A 17,396-nucleotide genomic window follows, 5' to 3' on the forward strand; every position below is an offset into this window, starting at 1 on the left:
ACCATTGGTCTGTCAAGGCCTGTCCTCTGCCTACTTGGATCAGCAGCAGCACTCCTGGGTCCACAGACACAGTTTTTTTCACATCACCAGCTACCCAACCTTTTTAATGAGAGATGCCAGTGACTGAATCTAGGGCTGCCTGCATTGCAAAGCAGATGCATCACCACTCAGTACAGTCCCATTTTATTGTCAACTTACATTGGTTTTGCCAGAATTTATGATTTGCCCTCCTGCTCATTTACAGCAGCAGCAGCAGCAGAAGAAAAAGGGTTTGGATTTCTCAAAGCAGTTGACAAACTCCTTCCCCTTCTTGCACCACACCTTGTGAAATAGGTGGGGCTGAGAGATTTGAAAAACTGTGACTGGCCCAAGGTCACCCAGCTTGAATGCAGGAGTGGGGAAGCATATTTGGTTCACCAGACAAGACTCCAGTGCTCATGTGGAGAAGTGGGGGATCAAACCTGGTTCTTCAGATTAGAGTCCATCTGCTTTTAACCACTACGCAATGCAGTGGGAAGGGGAAGAAGCTGCAAGTAGCTATGGGTTAGGAAAGCCAGAATTTGGAGAGAATGACAAAGAGGAAAATGGGATTTCTCCTGATACTCATGGTTATAAGGGTCCATTGAACCACATATTAATAAGTGCTGGGCTTCATAGACAAAATAGTTCATGAGCCAACTGTATGTGAACCAGGGTTAATATTATTTTGTCATATTTGTTGAATACCAAGGTGCAATCTATCTATATATATATAAAGCTAACCGTGTATGTGTTACTGATGCCCTAACACCAAAACACCCGGACGGATCGCCACCAAATTTGTCCATGATGTCCGTTCCCCTGGCGGGCATGTTTCAGCAGCTTCATCGGGCTCCGAGGTCACTCCTGAGCCTGGTAAAGCCACCACGGACCAATGAGGGGCCGCCATATCACAGGGGGCTGTGCCTTGCCCACCTTTGCCTTGCCGTGCATGCTCCCGCCGGCCGAGGCCCCCTGCTGAGGAGCGCTCACAGCAAAGCACCATGGAACCACCAGTCAGCCTCTCCCCTTCCTCCTCCCTTCCACACCAAACTCACCACCCTCAGCACGCCGGGAAACAGCCGTGGACAATCACCGGGACAGGAAGGAGGAGCGTGCCAACCAAAGCCACGTGGAGCAGCCGGTACATCACTCCCCTTCCTCCTTCCTTCCCTGCCTTGCTCCAAACCGCCGAGGACACACAGGGAGAGGAAGATGGGTTGTCCCACACCAACCCACAGGGGACAGCCAGTATGCCTCTCCCTTTCCTCCTTCCTTCTGTTCCTAACCCCCGCCCCCCCCAACTAACCCCCCCCCCAGGCCCCGCTAGTGTATATATATAAATCTATCAGTGGTTTTTCTGCTGACAGGTAATCTCCCAAACTACTGGACCGATTGATTTGAAATTTTCACACAACGTCGCATTTGCGTGCGGCCAGGTTTCCATACTGTTTCCACACCTCCTGTTGTGTACATGTCACAACTGTGCCCGTTATTGTGTACATGCCACACCTGTGACAGTTGGACCACAGTTCTGTTCTGCAACACCGCCATCTGCTGGCCATCAAAGCAACACCCTCTGATACAAGGGATACAACCATGCCTTCCTTGAAAACCACTGCCATCTAGAGTGAAAAAGATGGGGTCCGCCATCTGGACATGGCCCACCCACCCTAGCGGAGGAAGGGGAAGGTGAGGGAGGGTCCGGGAGTTTGCTGGACCAAACGCTCTGAAATTTGAACACAACGTAGCTCATGCCTCCTGGCGTGTTTTCAGCTAGGTAATTCGCCTGCAAGGGAAGGGAGTGAAAGAGACAGGGTCCGCCACCTGGACATGGCCCAACCACCCTAGCAGAGGAAGAGGAATGTTAGGGAGGGATAGGGTGGGGTACCATGCAAGGGACCGGGAGAGAGGGAGGGGAGTGAGGGGCCCCTTGCCCCTCCCTTGCAAGCATTGTGCGATGACACATGTTCGAACCATTCGCTTCCCCTTTTCTTTCTTTTCCATTTCACCAGACAGAGCCACAGAAACCCGCTGCCGGGCCCTCTAGTACAGAATAAAAGGAAAGCTTAACTTAAAATACCCCCACAAAATAGCTTCAGCAAACTGAGCTCCAATGAATGATCCTACAAAAATAGCAGGGTCGGCGGGGGGGGGGGGAGGAAGCTGTGACTGTTTTCAGACAGAATATTTTTCAGTCACAAGAATATGAAACCAAATCTGTTGATCACTACTTACAGGTGAGCCTTTGCTGGGCATGTCCTCCCCCACCCCCAGGAACTGCATTTCAGGGGACATTTGGGGCTATAGCCCACAAAGGCATGTGGGAATGTCAGGCTTTGTAGGCAGAAAAGCTTTTGCCATGGAGATCCACGCCCTGTGTTTCTAGCCCCTATGCATAGTAACCTAGAGCTTCACACTCCTTTAGGCTAGCTGAGAAGGAGAGAAATTCAAACAAACATTTTCCCAAGGAGTGCCAAAACATGCCAAACAAAAATGTTTTTAACATTGCCAAACATGGTTGGAAAAACAATGATGGTTTCAGCTCAGTCTTAGTTTTGATAATAGCTGCAGACATAGCCATTGTACAATCCAAAAATATCCCACATTTGCAATGAGCCATTCTGGGGCAAAATAATAACAGAATTTACTGCCAAACCTGGAGTAGAATGTAGCAAAGATTACATCAGGTTCACATCACCCTTTCTGCATACAACAGCAGCTGTAACCAGAACCACAATCCGTACTTAATCCAGTTTGTCTCACAATACTATACTCGCCAAATCTACAGTTTTGTTACATCTGATAATGTGGCTTCAGCAGTATCCTGAGGGAACAAAATCATTCAAGGATACAAAATCAATTGTCTGAAACACAACCATAACCAAACAACTTTTCCCTTAAAAGTCTGTACTTACCAAAAAAAAACCTCTCTCACTACCTGAAATGTTCTTACCAAAGGCTTTAGAAGTTTCATAATTTATTTCTCCCAGTTGTGCATAAAGGAATATTATTAGGCCCAACGTTCTAGCATATGTGCTGCTTAACATGAAAGAAAGATGAGAAAGTTACACTGTTCACATGAAAAAATATTAAAAATCTTCCAAAAATCTTCCAAACTCAACTACACATGTTGTTCCCCTTCCTGTTTCCCTGAGGTTTACGCTAAGTGAAATTGTAAAGCAGTCTATTACGCACCTGTGGATCTGTAACTGGAAATGAGAAAACCCAGAGCCCTGAAAGTTTGAACACTCATACAGTGATGTGCCACCGTTGCTAACAACAAACATATAAGCAGGTCCAGATTTCTGGCATTTCTACCAGTAACTTGCCTAGAAGTTTAATACGAACCCAGAAGAAAACTTATAAGTTAGTGTGCATTGTGTTTAGCACCATCCTTGGACATGTCAAGTCTTCTCATATCCCATACAACAGAATCTTCAAAAGGGTAATGTTTATAGTCATGTGCAAGATTACAGCTACTGAGAGATACAAAAGCTTGGGAGGGAGAAAACCTGGGGAAACCCAGAGTAGAGGGAATAAGAAAGCTTTTAAAATCACTTTTTCCCAATCACTTTTTTCAGCTTTTCTGATTGAAACATTAGACAGTTAGGAGAAGCACTGATAGGGTGGCCAGCTCCAGGTTGGGAACTGCCTGGAGATTTGGGGGATTGTGGGACAGAGGATTAGGCCTGAAAATTGTATTTGATAGAAAAGAATATAAGGGGCCTATGCAACCAATATGATTTTAAAAATCAAGATGGTTCTCTCTCTTACACACAATGGCTAGCATTAAGAAAAAGTCATTCAAGCAGGAGAAAACAGAATACTAAGGAATGTGATACAGCTTGGTACAGGGCCAAGAGGTGACAGATATTTCTTAGAAGCAAAGAGAGAGAAGGAATTAAGAAAGGGATCTTCTAAAAATTATAGCTTTTAAAGATACATTATTCATCAACTAAGTGTATATCTTATAGGCTTTTAAAGGCATACCTAGTTAGATAAGATGGGCTATGTGAACAAACACTGAAATGGAGAGGTTGTAGGTCAAAGGAGGCATGGATCATTGTAATAATGTTTTTCTATATTTTAATGAACACTGAAATGATAGTGAAATATATGGAAAGTATGCATTAGATGTAGTCTAGTATAACCACAAACTAAAATAATTGTTATAATCATTTTTAACTTTCTAAGTGAATAAGCTGTATGTTTGTGAAACCTTTTTTACACTGGAGATCTCTCTCTCTCTCTCTTGGTACACCCTTCCTTCAGGAATGCAGGGCACTATCTACTTTGATAAGGAGCAGACTTATCAAGATCAGCTAACTCTAAAGGGGAGGAGGGTACATTCCAGATTTTCAGCAGAGAAGGAGACAGACACAGCAATTGATTTTAGAGTTTGGATTTATATCCCCCCTTTCTCTCCTATAGGAGACTCAAAGGGGCTTACAATCTCCTTGCCCTTCCCCCCTCACAACAAACACCTTATTTTAAGGCAATATAATGTAATGAAGGCATATCTGGGAGAAATATGATCAATGGATAATGAAGAGATCATGATGTCGATGGGCTTACATCACTTAGAAGAAGCCTGTGAGTTGGATGGACTGTAATTTTCTAATTTTCTATTTTTTAAAGTTGTATCTATAAAAGAGATAGGTCTTTGTCTGGGCGGGGTGTGACTCTGAGAGACCACCATGTGTGAGATATTTATTCTACACAGTTAAAGAATTTCTTTTCTTAAAAGCCTAATTTTTTGGTCTTTTTCTTCACCAGTCTCTCTTAATGTAAACTGGGCTGGGCTATAGAGTTCATGGCCCCACAGGATAGAGCCTAAGGCCATGGTGGCAAACCTTTGGCACTCCAGATGTTATGGACTACAATTCCCATCAGCCCCTGCCAGCATGGCTAATTGGCCATGCTGGCAAGGGCTGATGGGAATTGTAGTCCATAACATCTGGAGTGCCAAAGGTTTGCCACCATGGCCTTAGGTAGCTCTCAAGTCCCTAGGTAGCTCTCTTAGGTAGCTCTCAAGTCCCTAGGTAGCTCTCAAGTCACACCCTCCAGGGGGTGACTGGAGATCCCACTATTACAACTTATCTCCAGGTGACAGAGATCAGTTCACTTGGAGAAAATGGTGACTTGGGAAGGTGGACTCTATGGCATTATGCCTCACTAAAGTATCTCCCCCTATGCCCTGGTCCCCTTAGGCCAGTGGTGGCGAACCTTTGGCACTCCAGATGTTATGGACTACAATTCCCATCAGCCCCTGCCAGCATGGCTAATTGGGGACCAGGGCATAGGGGGAGATACTTTAGTGAGGCATAATGCCATAGAGTCCACCTTCCCAAGTCACCATTTTCTCCAAGTGAACTGATCTCTGTCACCTGGAGATAAGTTGTAATAGTGGGATCTCCAGTCACCCCCTGGAGGGTGTGACTTGAGAGCTTCCTAGGGAAGTGACCTAGGTAGCTCTCAGAATCATCAAAAGATCTATATATGACACCATCCAGGTTTGGGGAACTTTGCTTCACGGGGTTCAATTCTATAGGACCCAAAAAGGGTAGGGTCCATCTCCCACTGCCCCCAAAGTAAAGTTCCCCAAACCCGGATGGTGTCATCAAGAGACACTCCTGAAGATACCCCGAAAGTTTTGTAACTGTACCTTCAGAAATTTGCACCCCACAGTCCTCCACCAGAAATTCCCCATTGACAGAAATGCAGCTAAGTCACTGCAGAACAAATAATCTTGGACAAATTTCTGGGGGTGCCTGCAGGGGGTGCATTTTTAGACATATTGGCACCAAACTTTCAACGTATCATCCAGTGACTGTCCTGATGATACCCCCCAGGTTTGGTGCAGTTTGGTTCAGGGGGGCCAAAGTTATGAACCCTCAAAAGGGGGTCCAAAAGGGGGTCCCCCATCCCACATTGTTTCCAATGGGAACTAAGGAATGGATTCGGACGGCTCGGATTTAAACCCTACTCATCCAAATCAGTGCAGGTTTGGTCTGAACCTGGATTCGGACCATCCGAATCTCCAACCCTAATTTCAATTATTAAAATTCAAACACACAAAGAGAGGTTTGCACAAACTTACTGTTACTAATTGTGGAAGGGAAAACATGCACACATCTCCACACACAGCAAAGTCTCTCTTTTTTTAGTCACGTTGTCACTTGTAATGGAAAAAATGCCATGATTTGGAGGAATGCCCCCAGTATTTAGTCTTTAAATGTGTGTGTACGTGTCTTCAGATTTCTGTTTTATTCTGCAGCTGGTACACTATAAATGCACTGCAATAATTCTCACTATAAATAGAAAACTTGGAAATCTCTGTGTTTTATGGAAGTGATTCATTTTTCAAATCTAAAAATCTTTTAAACTGAAGTCCCTTACTTGTGTTTTTTCAGAACACCATAAATATTACTCAGACTACAATCAGTCATGGTTATGAAATCCATAATATCATATAGCCCTTTGCAATCTTCATATAGTCACATATTTTGCCGGTTACCAAGCCCCAGTGACCAGGCAGTGGTGTAGTGCCAAGGGGTGAGCGACACACTGAATGCATGCCCCTGTGGGGGTGTGGTGGGGCATGGTGAGGGCATGGCAGGGGCATACCAGGGAGTGGCAGGGGCAGACAGGGGAATGGCAGGGGCACAGGGTGCACACGTTCCCCGGACACAGTTCCCCCTCACTCCGCCCCTGTGACCAGGCATCTCTGTGGGTTTACAAAGTCTGCTTTGGATACAGACAGCCTAGATTCTCTTACCAAATATATGCTGTAATTTCCAGGCATCTGTACAGGAATACATGGCTCAGTAGGAAGCATGAAAGAAGCACACAAGAGACTCTTGCAGTGGCACTTGGGAATGACCTCTGCATGATATAGCATGGTGTTCTATAAAGATCTGGAGATGGTTTGAGCTCCAACCTCCAAGTGGGGCCTGGAGTTCTCCCAGAATTACCACTGATCTCCAGTCTACAGAGATCAGCTCCCCTGGAGGAAATAGCAGCATCAGAGACTATATCATATGGTATATCATAGAGTCTAGGTGAAACCACTCTCCAAATTCCCCTTCCACAGGAACCACCCCCATATCTACAGCCATTTCTTTGGGCACAGCTGTGAACCCTAGGCTGGAATTTAAAATATTTTTATGGGAATTTGTATTAAAAATAATAAGTACTCTTCCGTGCTGCTGCTTACAGTCCTAGGCTAATCTTCACAGAGAATCTGCTGCAGCACACACAATGATAGTCACCACTGTGAAACTGACAAGAACTCCATGCAACAGTTTGGGGAAAAGATCTATTTTGGTTGGCAACGCTTGTGTTCTGCTGTGCTGTGGGATATTTTTAAAACGTCCTAAAGATGTTATATTTATGTTGTGATGAATCAACCATTTTGTGCAAAGAAAACTTCATTCCATCCAAAGGAGAACATCCATTTTTACAAGGCTCAGCATATGGACACAACTGGGCTCTAAATTTGCACCTGTACAGATGTTATTCAAGAGTATAGTTATTCAATACTACTTGATGCCAGAAAAAGGGTTAAACTCATGACTACTTGATGCCAGAAAAAGGGTTAAACTCATTATTACAACAGTGCTTCATGGGAGATGAACTTCGCTCATGTTTCAGGGGACATAATATTCTAGTTCATAAACACAAACGGGGGGCCTCTAAGGAAGCACACATGCATATTACGAAACACCCACCCATGCATAGCACAATGATACAATAGTTGAGCTCTGATTACTAGTGTTATTGAACAATTGCCCTACTTGTTGAGATCTGCAATAGGTGTAAATTACATATCTAATCTAGCATTGATACTGAAATTAAGTGTAGGGATGAATGCATTTTAAGAGCTCTATTCCTAATTTTACCTTTCATTTTAGTGTGGAGTAGTGTTTTGAATGTCTTGAGAACTAGTTTCAAATGGCCACACTCTCATGGATGTTCGTTAGGTGACCATGGGCCAGTCATTCTACTGCAAACTAATCTGCTTCACAGGATTGTTGTCATCAGGATAAAATAAAGGAAGAGGCAGGAAACTCTTGGTTCCCATCGGGGCAAAAGCTAAACGAATAATTCTTAAAAGAAAACAGTAAACTGTTTGGGGCCCCTTGCCTCATTCTGTTTGTGTCTGATTAATTAGAACTGGGAGAAGCCCTTTTCCTCTGATCCTAATTCATCCACCGTCTTAATACTCTTTATCCATGGTCAGAACCTTTAAAAGCTCATAGTATCCCTGACTATGGAGGCAATTCAGTATTCACATCCCTACTCCAATAGTCCCTTCAAGAATATTACTTAGGGGTACAAGCAGATTAATTTTTCCATTTGGATCCTCTCTTTTTTTAAAGAAAGCAGTTCTCTGCAGCTTTTTAAATAGCAGTGTTTAGTTTGGCCCTTTGTTTAGCCATCTGGATGAGTTTTCCTTCTTTTTCTTTAATTTACAAAATCATTTCTTTCTGAATAACTGGGGAATTCTCTGAGTTTGCAGAAATGGGCATACTTGTCTGTGACTGGCCCCATTTTGCTGCCTTAATTGGTATGGAATCATCAGATTCACTGTGGCCCCTTCCACACATGCAGAATAATGCACTTTCAATCCACTTTCAATGCTGGATTGTACTGTGCGGAATAGCAAAATCCACTTGCAAACAATTGTGAAAGTGGATTGAAAGTGCATTATTCTGCATGTGCAGAAGGGGCCTATAAGAATTTTCGTTTTAAACCATGGCATTTATGTACGCAAGGTTAGGCCAGTGAATTATCAAGTACGACACTGCTTATGACATCGTATTCCAGAAGCTGCCAGCTAAATGGGATATTCTTCTTCTCTTACAGGCTTTAGAGAATGAAGAAGACAGAAGTATAGAAACAGCTCTCAGTGTTTCTGCCCCAGTGCCCCAATTCTTGTACTTCTACATGCTACAAGTATGTGGCACAGTGGAGTTTGGGGTTCATGGAGAGAAGCAGTAACCACGACCATTAGTGCCTTGAGCCATCCTACGGTGCCCAGGTGCAATTAGTTCAAAGGATAAATAAAGTATCTTCACTTTGCAAAGATACACCTAAAACAAATAATTTTCCCAGTTCCGCACCATTGCCCATACAAATTTTGTATGGGAAAAACTGTAGGGAAACTGTCAGGAAAAACAGTTTTGTCAACAAACCATTAAGGTAAAATTCAAAACTCCCTCTTCCCCATGTTGCAAGATGCTAGGACAGGCCACACAATTACATTTTTTTAAACTTAGGGCAATAAATAGCTTGAGACAAACCTGATCATGTTATTCCAGATGGTCAGTTTTGTGACAGGAATCCATGTGCCTCCGTGTTTTGCTAAAGTGCAGGTCCCTAATATTTAGAAGGTCTCATAGCAACACACGCAAAGTCTAAAGCAGATGACAACATAGTTCCTCCAGTGAGTGCTCACCAAGCGGGAAAAGAGTGAGATGGAGGATGACTTAAACATGGGCATTGTTAACATCAGTAAAGCCAAAGGAATCTGCATAGGAAAAACACCTGGTTAATTTAAACACTGCACTTTGTGCGATGTTTCAGTCTCAGTTTTGTCTGCTCTTCTTCCCTTTCTTCTGTTAACTGCTTTGCTGCACAGAATATGCAGTAACAATTGATGGCAGACCAAGGAAGTGCTTGCATCAATCAAGTTATATCAAATTGTATGGCTCCCCATCATCTTGCACATAGAATCTTTGCTATCACTGGACCATTCCACAACAGTGGCATACCGCTAATGAGGCATATCATACTCTCCCATTCAACTTCCTTGAGGCAGGGATCATCCATTTTCTCAAATTAAACCGTATAACTCCATAGTCACTGATGGAGCTATACAACTGGGAATGCTACTATAGGTGGGAGAAGTATTTAATGAAGCTCCACAGCATTCATCAAGAACTCTTTAGCCCTGGACATCATATTAAATGGGTGGGAAGTTTTGTAATTTTAGTCTAGACTTGATTGTTGCAGTGCACTCTACTTAGGGCTACCCTTGAAGAGTGTCCACAAGCTGCAGCTACTGTAGAATACTGTGGCTAGACTCGTGATGGGCAGGGCCAGCTATGGAGAGCAGATGACCCCAACTCTAGGACAATTATACTGGCTACCGATCCACTCTCAAGTCTAATTCAACATGTTGTTATTGATCTTCAAAGCACTACATGTCTTAGGAACAGAGTATCTGAAGGACCATCTGCCTGAGAATTCAGAATTCAGATCACAGGGAGAGGCTACCTGTCTGTCTCAGCTTGCTTGGTGGGCACACAAGATAGGGCCTTCTCAGTGGCAGTCCAATTACCATGGAACAATCTCCCTAGAGAGGTTCACCTGGATCCCACACCTTCAATCTTTAGGAGATAGCTGAGGACAGTTTTTATTTAGGACTTCATTAGATAATTTTACTAGCAGTCTTAAACTGCAGTTTTAAATTACATTTTATGGATTTTAAGTACTTCATTTTATATCTATTATAAGTAGCTTTGATCTACATGGAAGAAAAACAGTTAATAAATGTTTTATATTAATAAATAGTTCAGAATCTTACTTGAAGTGTGTTGGACATAACTATGCCAATTTTACAAATGGGAGGAGTGAGGTCAAGAGGAAGTAATTGGCTCCAAATGATTCACTATATCCATGATATAGGTTCTAGGATCAACATTTTATCCACTAAACCACATTAGCTCTATTCACAAGTGTCAGTGAAAGGACCTACAATATGTGTGTGTGTGTGTTTGTGTGTGTGTGTGTGTGTGTGTGTGTGTGTGTGTGTGTGTGTGTGTATTGTTATGTACCCCTTCCACCCCACATCTTAAACCACGCATCCAAGCCGGGATATTTATAAATACAATATATATGTGAGTTATATTTCTGAGTTATATTAAGGCTAACAGATATATATGGTGTGGCTCAGGATAAAATGGGCTAATAGCAAGCCTAAGAAATAGCAGACAGTCAGTAGAAAATAAATCTACTCATTTGCTCCTTGATGTCCACACCCAAGCCAGAGCTACAGTCAATAGAGTTGTAAATGTGAACTATCCCTTGAATTGAGATGCTGCACCCTTCCTTCCCTTCAGCTGTTCCTAAAAGCTCCTAATTGCTCCCATCCCTGATTTAATCTTTCTGGCCTTCAGCTAAATTACAATAGCCAGAGACTCACTCTTCTGACCACCTATTCAAGGTGTTGCTAATGTAACCAAGGAAACAATGGGCTACCAACCCCTGGGTTTAGAACAGGGGTAGGGAACCTGCGGCTCTCCAGATGTTCAGGAACTACAATTCCCATCAGCCCCTACCATTTGGCCATGCTGACAGAGGCTGATGGGAATTGTAGTTCCTGAACATCTGGAGAGCCGCAGGTTCCCTACCCCTGGTTTAGAATAATAGATAGAGCTGCTGATTAGCTCAGCCCCTGTAACCCAGCACAGCTGTGAGAAACGAAACCTAATGCAAAGGGTCTCTTTTCTCGCCAAACTAGCGATCCACCCTGTAAAAGTCCTGCTCACCTTAAGCTCATTGCTCATTTATAACCTGAACCTCCCTTGATCAAGTTGGTGTGAGACATGATATCGTCCTTCTATGGGTTCTCTGTGCTGGCATAGAGTCCCTGCCTTCTACTTCATCTGCTGCACTGGAACCATTAGGTAACATATCACCCTGCTGAACCTCCCTTGATCAAGTTGGTGTGAGACATGATATCGTCCTTCTATGGGTTCTCTGTGCTGGCATAGAGTCCCTGCCTTCTACTTCATCTGCTGCATTGGAACCATTAGGTAACATATCACCCTGCTGCTTCCCAATTCCCTCTCTATCATCCAAACCTATTTTTCTCACCTTTTTATATCTCTAGGAACTTGTGTGTATGTGCCTCCATATCTTCCTGTATGTGTGCTTGAAACCAAATTTATATAAACATTTTAAACTTGATTTGGACTCCTTGTGTTATTCTGAGGAACGCTCCATGTTATATTTCCCTGTATACATAGTCTAAAAGGTCCCCTCCCAGCCTGCCTCTCGCATCGCCAAGTGAGCTATTTCCCCAAAGCATTGCCAAGCTGAGTTATTTTCCCCATCGCTATTTTAAAGATATTCATGTGCTGTTACACTCTTAGCAGCTGGTGGAGATTCCTTAAAAATACGTTCACAACCTGTTAAAGCTGGGTAACTAACAGGATGGATGGATGGATGGATGGATGGATGGATGGATGGATGGATGGATGGATGGATGGATGGATGGATGGATGGATGGATGGATGGATGGATGGATGGATGGATGGATGGATGGATGGATGGATGGATGGATGGATGGATGGATGGATGGATGGATGGATGGATGGATGGATGGATGGATGGATGTTCTTTGTCACCAAGTCTCATGTAACAATTGACACATACAGCTGGACATGTCAGCAGATTGTGTGCTCTGCTGCAAAGAGGGACTGCCTTGCCAGGAAATTAGTGGGGATGGGGGAAATAACCTTATACCCCCCAACCCAAAATTGGTCTTTCTCTCCCTCTTTCTTTCCCTCTTTTTTCTCTTTCTCTCCCTCTTTCTCTCTCCCTGTTTTTTCTCTCTCTCTCCTTTTCTGTCTTTTTCTCTTTCCATCCCCCCTCTCTCTGTGTCTCCCTCTTTTTCTGTCACTTTTTCTTTCACTCTTTTCTCTCTTTCTTTCTGTCACTCTTGGGCAGGAACAGCTCCGGTGAGTGGGGGCTGGGGGAGTGGGGAGGGGAGGCTTCAGTTCTCCTCTGTGTGGGGGTAGGGGAAGGGCCAGGCAAGAGAGAAGTGTAGATTTCTCCCATATCCCAGTATCCCTGTTCTACTAGCTCAGTGATCCCAAAACATATGATGGTTGATGCTCAGCCTTTTCTGAAATCATAGGTGAAAGGATGATGTGCTCTTAACCACACAAAAATGTTTTCAGAGTCTATAAATAACTAGCAGACCTTACAGAAGTCTACCCAATGAGTCACTGATCTAGACATCTCTCATCTGAGCAGGGGTTATTCTGCTACATTATCTCAGCCTCAGAAATTATTGATCTATCAGATCACACTTGGCAGAAAGACATGGCAAAATTACTCATACTCAGCAGAGGCATACAGAAAAGAGAAACAGAGCACAAACAGTAAATCGCTCAGAGACACAACAAGCTGCTTCCTCTGAAAGCAGGCCTCTTGAGTTCCCATATACCTTTAATGAGTTAATTTCTCTCTACCAGCCAAATAAGCCATCCTCCAAAAAAAAAACCCTTGCTTTTCAGTTTTGTATGAAATTTGGCATAAAGTGCAAACTCTGTGTTCAGAAAAGCCAACATTTCTCGTATTATCACTGAATTTATTTCCTGTACAGCAACACGTGAAATGACAGGAAACAGTACTGTATGCACATACAGCAACTGGTAGAGTGCATGAGTTTGTCACTTTGTCCAACAGAGCCCGGCAAGCACTGATTTCACAGAACTGAACTAAGAACATGACCTAAGCTAAAAAAAACTGATAAATGTTGATATAATGTACGTTTACTTCACCTACATGATTTCTCATCTCTTGCTCACTGAACAATGAATGAATTGAACATGCAAGCTAATTCCCTTAAAACACAATGGCCAGTATCCAGCCATAATCCAAAAATTAAAGATAACTTCAGTTTTCTTAAGTGGGGGTAATTATTTCTGCCAATTCCCGCTCCCACTGCAGACTCTCACTAGTAGTGTTCCCAAGGATTTGCTGAAATCCCAAGGACAAAATTTCAGAGAAATCAATGGGAAGGGGGAATAAGGAAAAGCCTAGAAAAGATAAGGGTGATTACGTTTTTTGTGATTGGATCCACACCATTGTGTTTCACATCATTGTGAACTAGCTTCAAAATATGATGAAAATACAATGTATGGGAATTCATAATGGACGATTATATTGTCTAGATATTTTTTCCCATGGATTAATCAATTCCACTTGGTAAACAACTGGGAAAAGTTTTCATCATGAACCCATGCATTGCAATAGTAATCATAATGCTAAAAGCAAGGTTTGTCTGGATGATCCACTATGGTATTTTTTATAGTAACAATCCAATTTTCATGAATAAGACTCTTGAAAAATGAGCTTATCACACTCACAGTGACTATTATTTCTTCAGCACCCCATACAACCCAACTGTAATGGTCTGCAATTTATAACAAGTAGTATTTCAAGTGAGTTAGCTTAGTGACAGTCTGTTAATCCATGCTCATAGTTTAGTAGTTTCTTTCAATCGCCTATGCCCCAGGGCCACTAATACACAAAACAAAAATCATGTTGAGTTACACAGAAAGGTTACACTGTAAAGCATCTTATGGGAACAAAGAAACTACATAACTATGTACTGTTTAATCACCAAATTAATTACATGTAAATTCATATACGACTGTTACTTCACAGTTAATACATTATTTTATGTGTACATCTCAGTGTAGTTGTTGAATAGCTGCTGGACAATTATTGCAACAATTGGATTATATAATTTAATGTACAAAAGTACAAATAGTCATATGAGATTCAAAAATACAGAATCCAAAGTAACACATTCAAGTGTACAAAGTCCAATGCAAATGCATCAAACAGAAATCTAGATACAATAAACCATTTCAAATCTTTTTTCCCCTTTTGTGCTAAGAATGGAGAGTGCTGAGCTTTCAATTAGGAGACAAGGTCCCTTCAAAATGAGGGCTCTCTTTTTACATCTATCATAGGGAATCAATGCCCTTGTATAGGTAACCAAAAATGCTTCTTGAGTTTAGCACACCTCTCCTGGAACTCCTGATACACAAAACATATCTTCAAGGGTGTCCTAGGGTCACTAAGGTTAGCTTATGCATCATTTAAAAATCCACAGTTTCAATCATAAATGTTGCTTTGACCCCCACATTTTCTGCAGTAACATTCCTCAGGTTGGCCGCTGCTTAGAACTTAGAGCTGCAAAATAGTTCTCAGGCAGCTGTGTGAGAATGCATGAAGTGCCATCCTGAGCTAAATTAAACCCTTCTAAGCCCACTGACTCTGAGGGATTTAGAAGACTCCTCAGTTTCTTCTCAGAACTCCCACCCAAGGGGAATAGATACAGAAGCCATTCACAAGGGATTCGCGTCAGCAGTGGTGTAGCTATAATGGGGACATCTGGGGACAGATGCCCCGGGCACCCTGTGGTGAGTCACATAGGGGGTGGAAACTCGCCCCCCACACCCCTCACCCCTCCCCACCAGGCCTGGCAGAAGCTTTTCAGCCGGCTGCTCTTTGCAGCTGGCTGAACTAAGGTAAGTGGATCAGGGTGGGACACCACGGAAGGGCACACCCCTCCCCCACCCTGCCAGGCTCAGCAGAAGCTTTTCAGCCAGCTGCTCTTTGCAGTCAGCTGAATTAAGGTAAGTTGGCAGGGTTAGGGTTAGGGGGTGGGGTGCTGCAGAGGGCACAGGGGCAGGGGCCTATGGGGAGCAGGGCCCGAGCACCATTTTGTCTCAGAGGCTATTTGCCCCCCTATGCCTCTGCATGTCAGTTATATTCATGATGATGTGATAGTGTTGTGGCCAATTTTCCTACATGTCCATGGCTCATGCAACCCACCAGCCATGTGTGTTGGGGTCCTACAGAGGCTTACAAAAGGCTGATGTCTGCCACCTTCCTCGCACTGGGAATGGTCAGGTACCTAAGGGAGTATAAACATGGTTATGAGCTAAATTTGATGGGTTCCAGGTTTCATAGATTGGGGTTCTGTGAATTCACTCTTGGTTTCCCAGAAGCAAACACATCCTTCTTTTGCACAAAATCAAATATTGTTTTAACTGACAATAGCAATAACTGGGTTTGTGAGAATTTCCGGTAGTTCTTAGCAAAATTTGCACCTGAGAAACCAACCATCAGATATGAAAGCCGTGGACTCTCAAAAATGAGTTTCTGTAATGCCCCATGTTGAGAGTTGGGCTCCAACCTTTGAAAGATAGTGATTTCTTAGAAATATGGCTGTCTTTGACTTGACCCAAAAAGATAAAAACACAAAATGCTTTGCCCAATGAAACATTTAAAAGAAACAGAAACTTGTTTCCTCATGAGAGGAAACAGGTGCCACCCAAATGCATTTGTTTCTGAAACTGCTGCGTCTCCGGTCTAGACAAAGATCTGCTTTACACAAACAGCACAAGGAAATAGCAAAATCATCAGGGAATCATTTATTAATACTGATTCAGGTTGCAGGTCATTGTACTGACATTTTAAGACCATTTTTAAAACAACAGCAAATCAGAAATATTCCAGTCCAGATTGAATCCGACAAGGTTTTTTAAAAGGAAAGAAAGAAAATAGGGAAGTCTTCGAAAAGTTTGTCCTCCCCTCCCCCTCACCCAGCCAAAGCAGGTTTTAGGTGAAGATTGCTAGAGATCGTATGAGGAGGGAATCAAGGACACATGTGTTGAAGGACACTGATCCATGCCCATGCAATACAACTTCTCCAAACTAATTCTCCATGCAACACATCATGGCGACAGCACAAACCCAGGACAGGAGAATGTGATTTGCAAGGAAATGTGTTACTCCTGCACCAAACCAGAAAAGAAACTGAAGAGGCGGGGACAATGGCAGTGCACGATACACACCACTTACCCCGCATGAAAGGGAGGAACATTTACTGCTTAGAAAGGGTGGAATAAAGCATGTGTGCATAATTGGCCAAAGAAAACTGCATGAAAAAATAGATAGGGTGAATTTCTTGATGGGGAGGAGAAATGTGAGTCTACTCAGTAGCTCAAGGATGGAATCTTATTCATGCTAACAATGTGACAAGCTAGTTTTCATTCTGAGGTGGAAAAAGATAAAAATTTGTATGAAAGGGAAGGGTTCCCCGTTGCCTCACTTTTTATCAGCCAGAGAGGTTTGTGTGGGTTGGTTATTTTGGGTTGTCATAGGTGGATCACATTCATAGGATCTGTGGTAGAGTGAGGGTTGTGGAGAGAATAACATAAAGGAGAATTATGTGCATCTCTCTGAGTTCCTGAGAAAAAGTATGGATAAAAATAAAATGGACAGCCAGGTCACTGAAGTGCCTTGTGTGAGTGATCACTGGACATAAACTTATGACAACACTGTGGCCTAATGACGTTCTTGTTCTTCTATGCATTACAGCATGAAACAGGCTGTGTGCTTCATTATTCAGAAATGCTGTGAGGTGCAATGAGCACTTTTCAGCTTTTAAACAAATAAAAACAGAAGTAGTTGTAGATGATGAGCTATAGATGATGCACCCCTTAAACTTTACATGACTATAGTTTTTCCTCTGCCTCTTCCTACTTATTTACTTAAGT

General features: G+C 42.9%; 1 protein-coding gene across 1 annotated transcript in view; it reads left to right on the forward strand.

Moving 5' to 3' along the window:
- The first annotated feature begins 828 nt into the window (after positions 1 to 828).
- LOC125433326 overlaps positions 829 to 17,396 on the forward strand; it is a 30,901-nt gene continuing 14,333 nt past the window's right edge. Inside the window, exon 1 of the mRNA XM_048497828.1 lies at positions 829 to 1,162. Coding sequence (XP_048353785.1) covers positions 829 to 1,162 — 334 coding nt within the window. The remainder of the gene's footprint in view (positions 1,163 to 17,396) is intronic.

Source organism: Sphaerodactylus townsendi, linkage group LG05, assembly GCF_021028975.2.
Source record: "Sphaerodactylus townsendi isolate TG3544 linkage group LG05, MPM_Stown_v2.3, whole genome shotgun sequence".
Taxonomy (NCBI): Eukaryota; Metazoa; Chordata; class Lepidosauria; order Squamata; family Sphaerodactylidae; genus Sphaerodactylus; species Sphaerodactylus townsendi.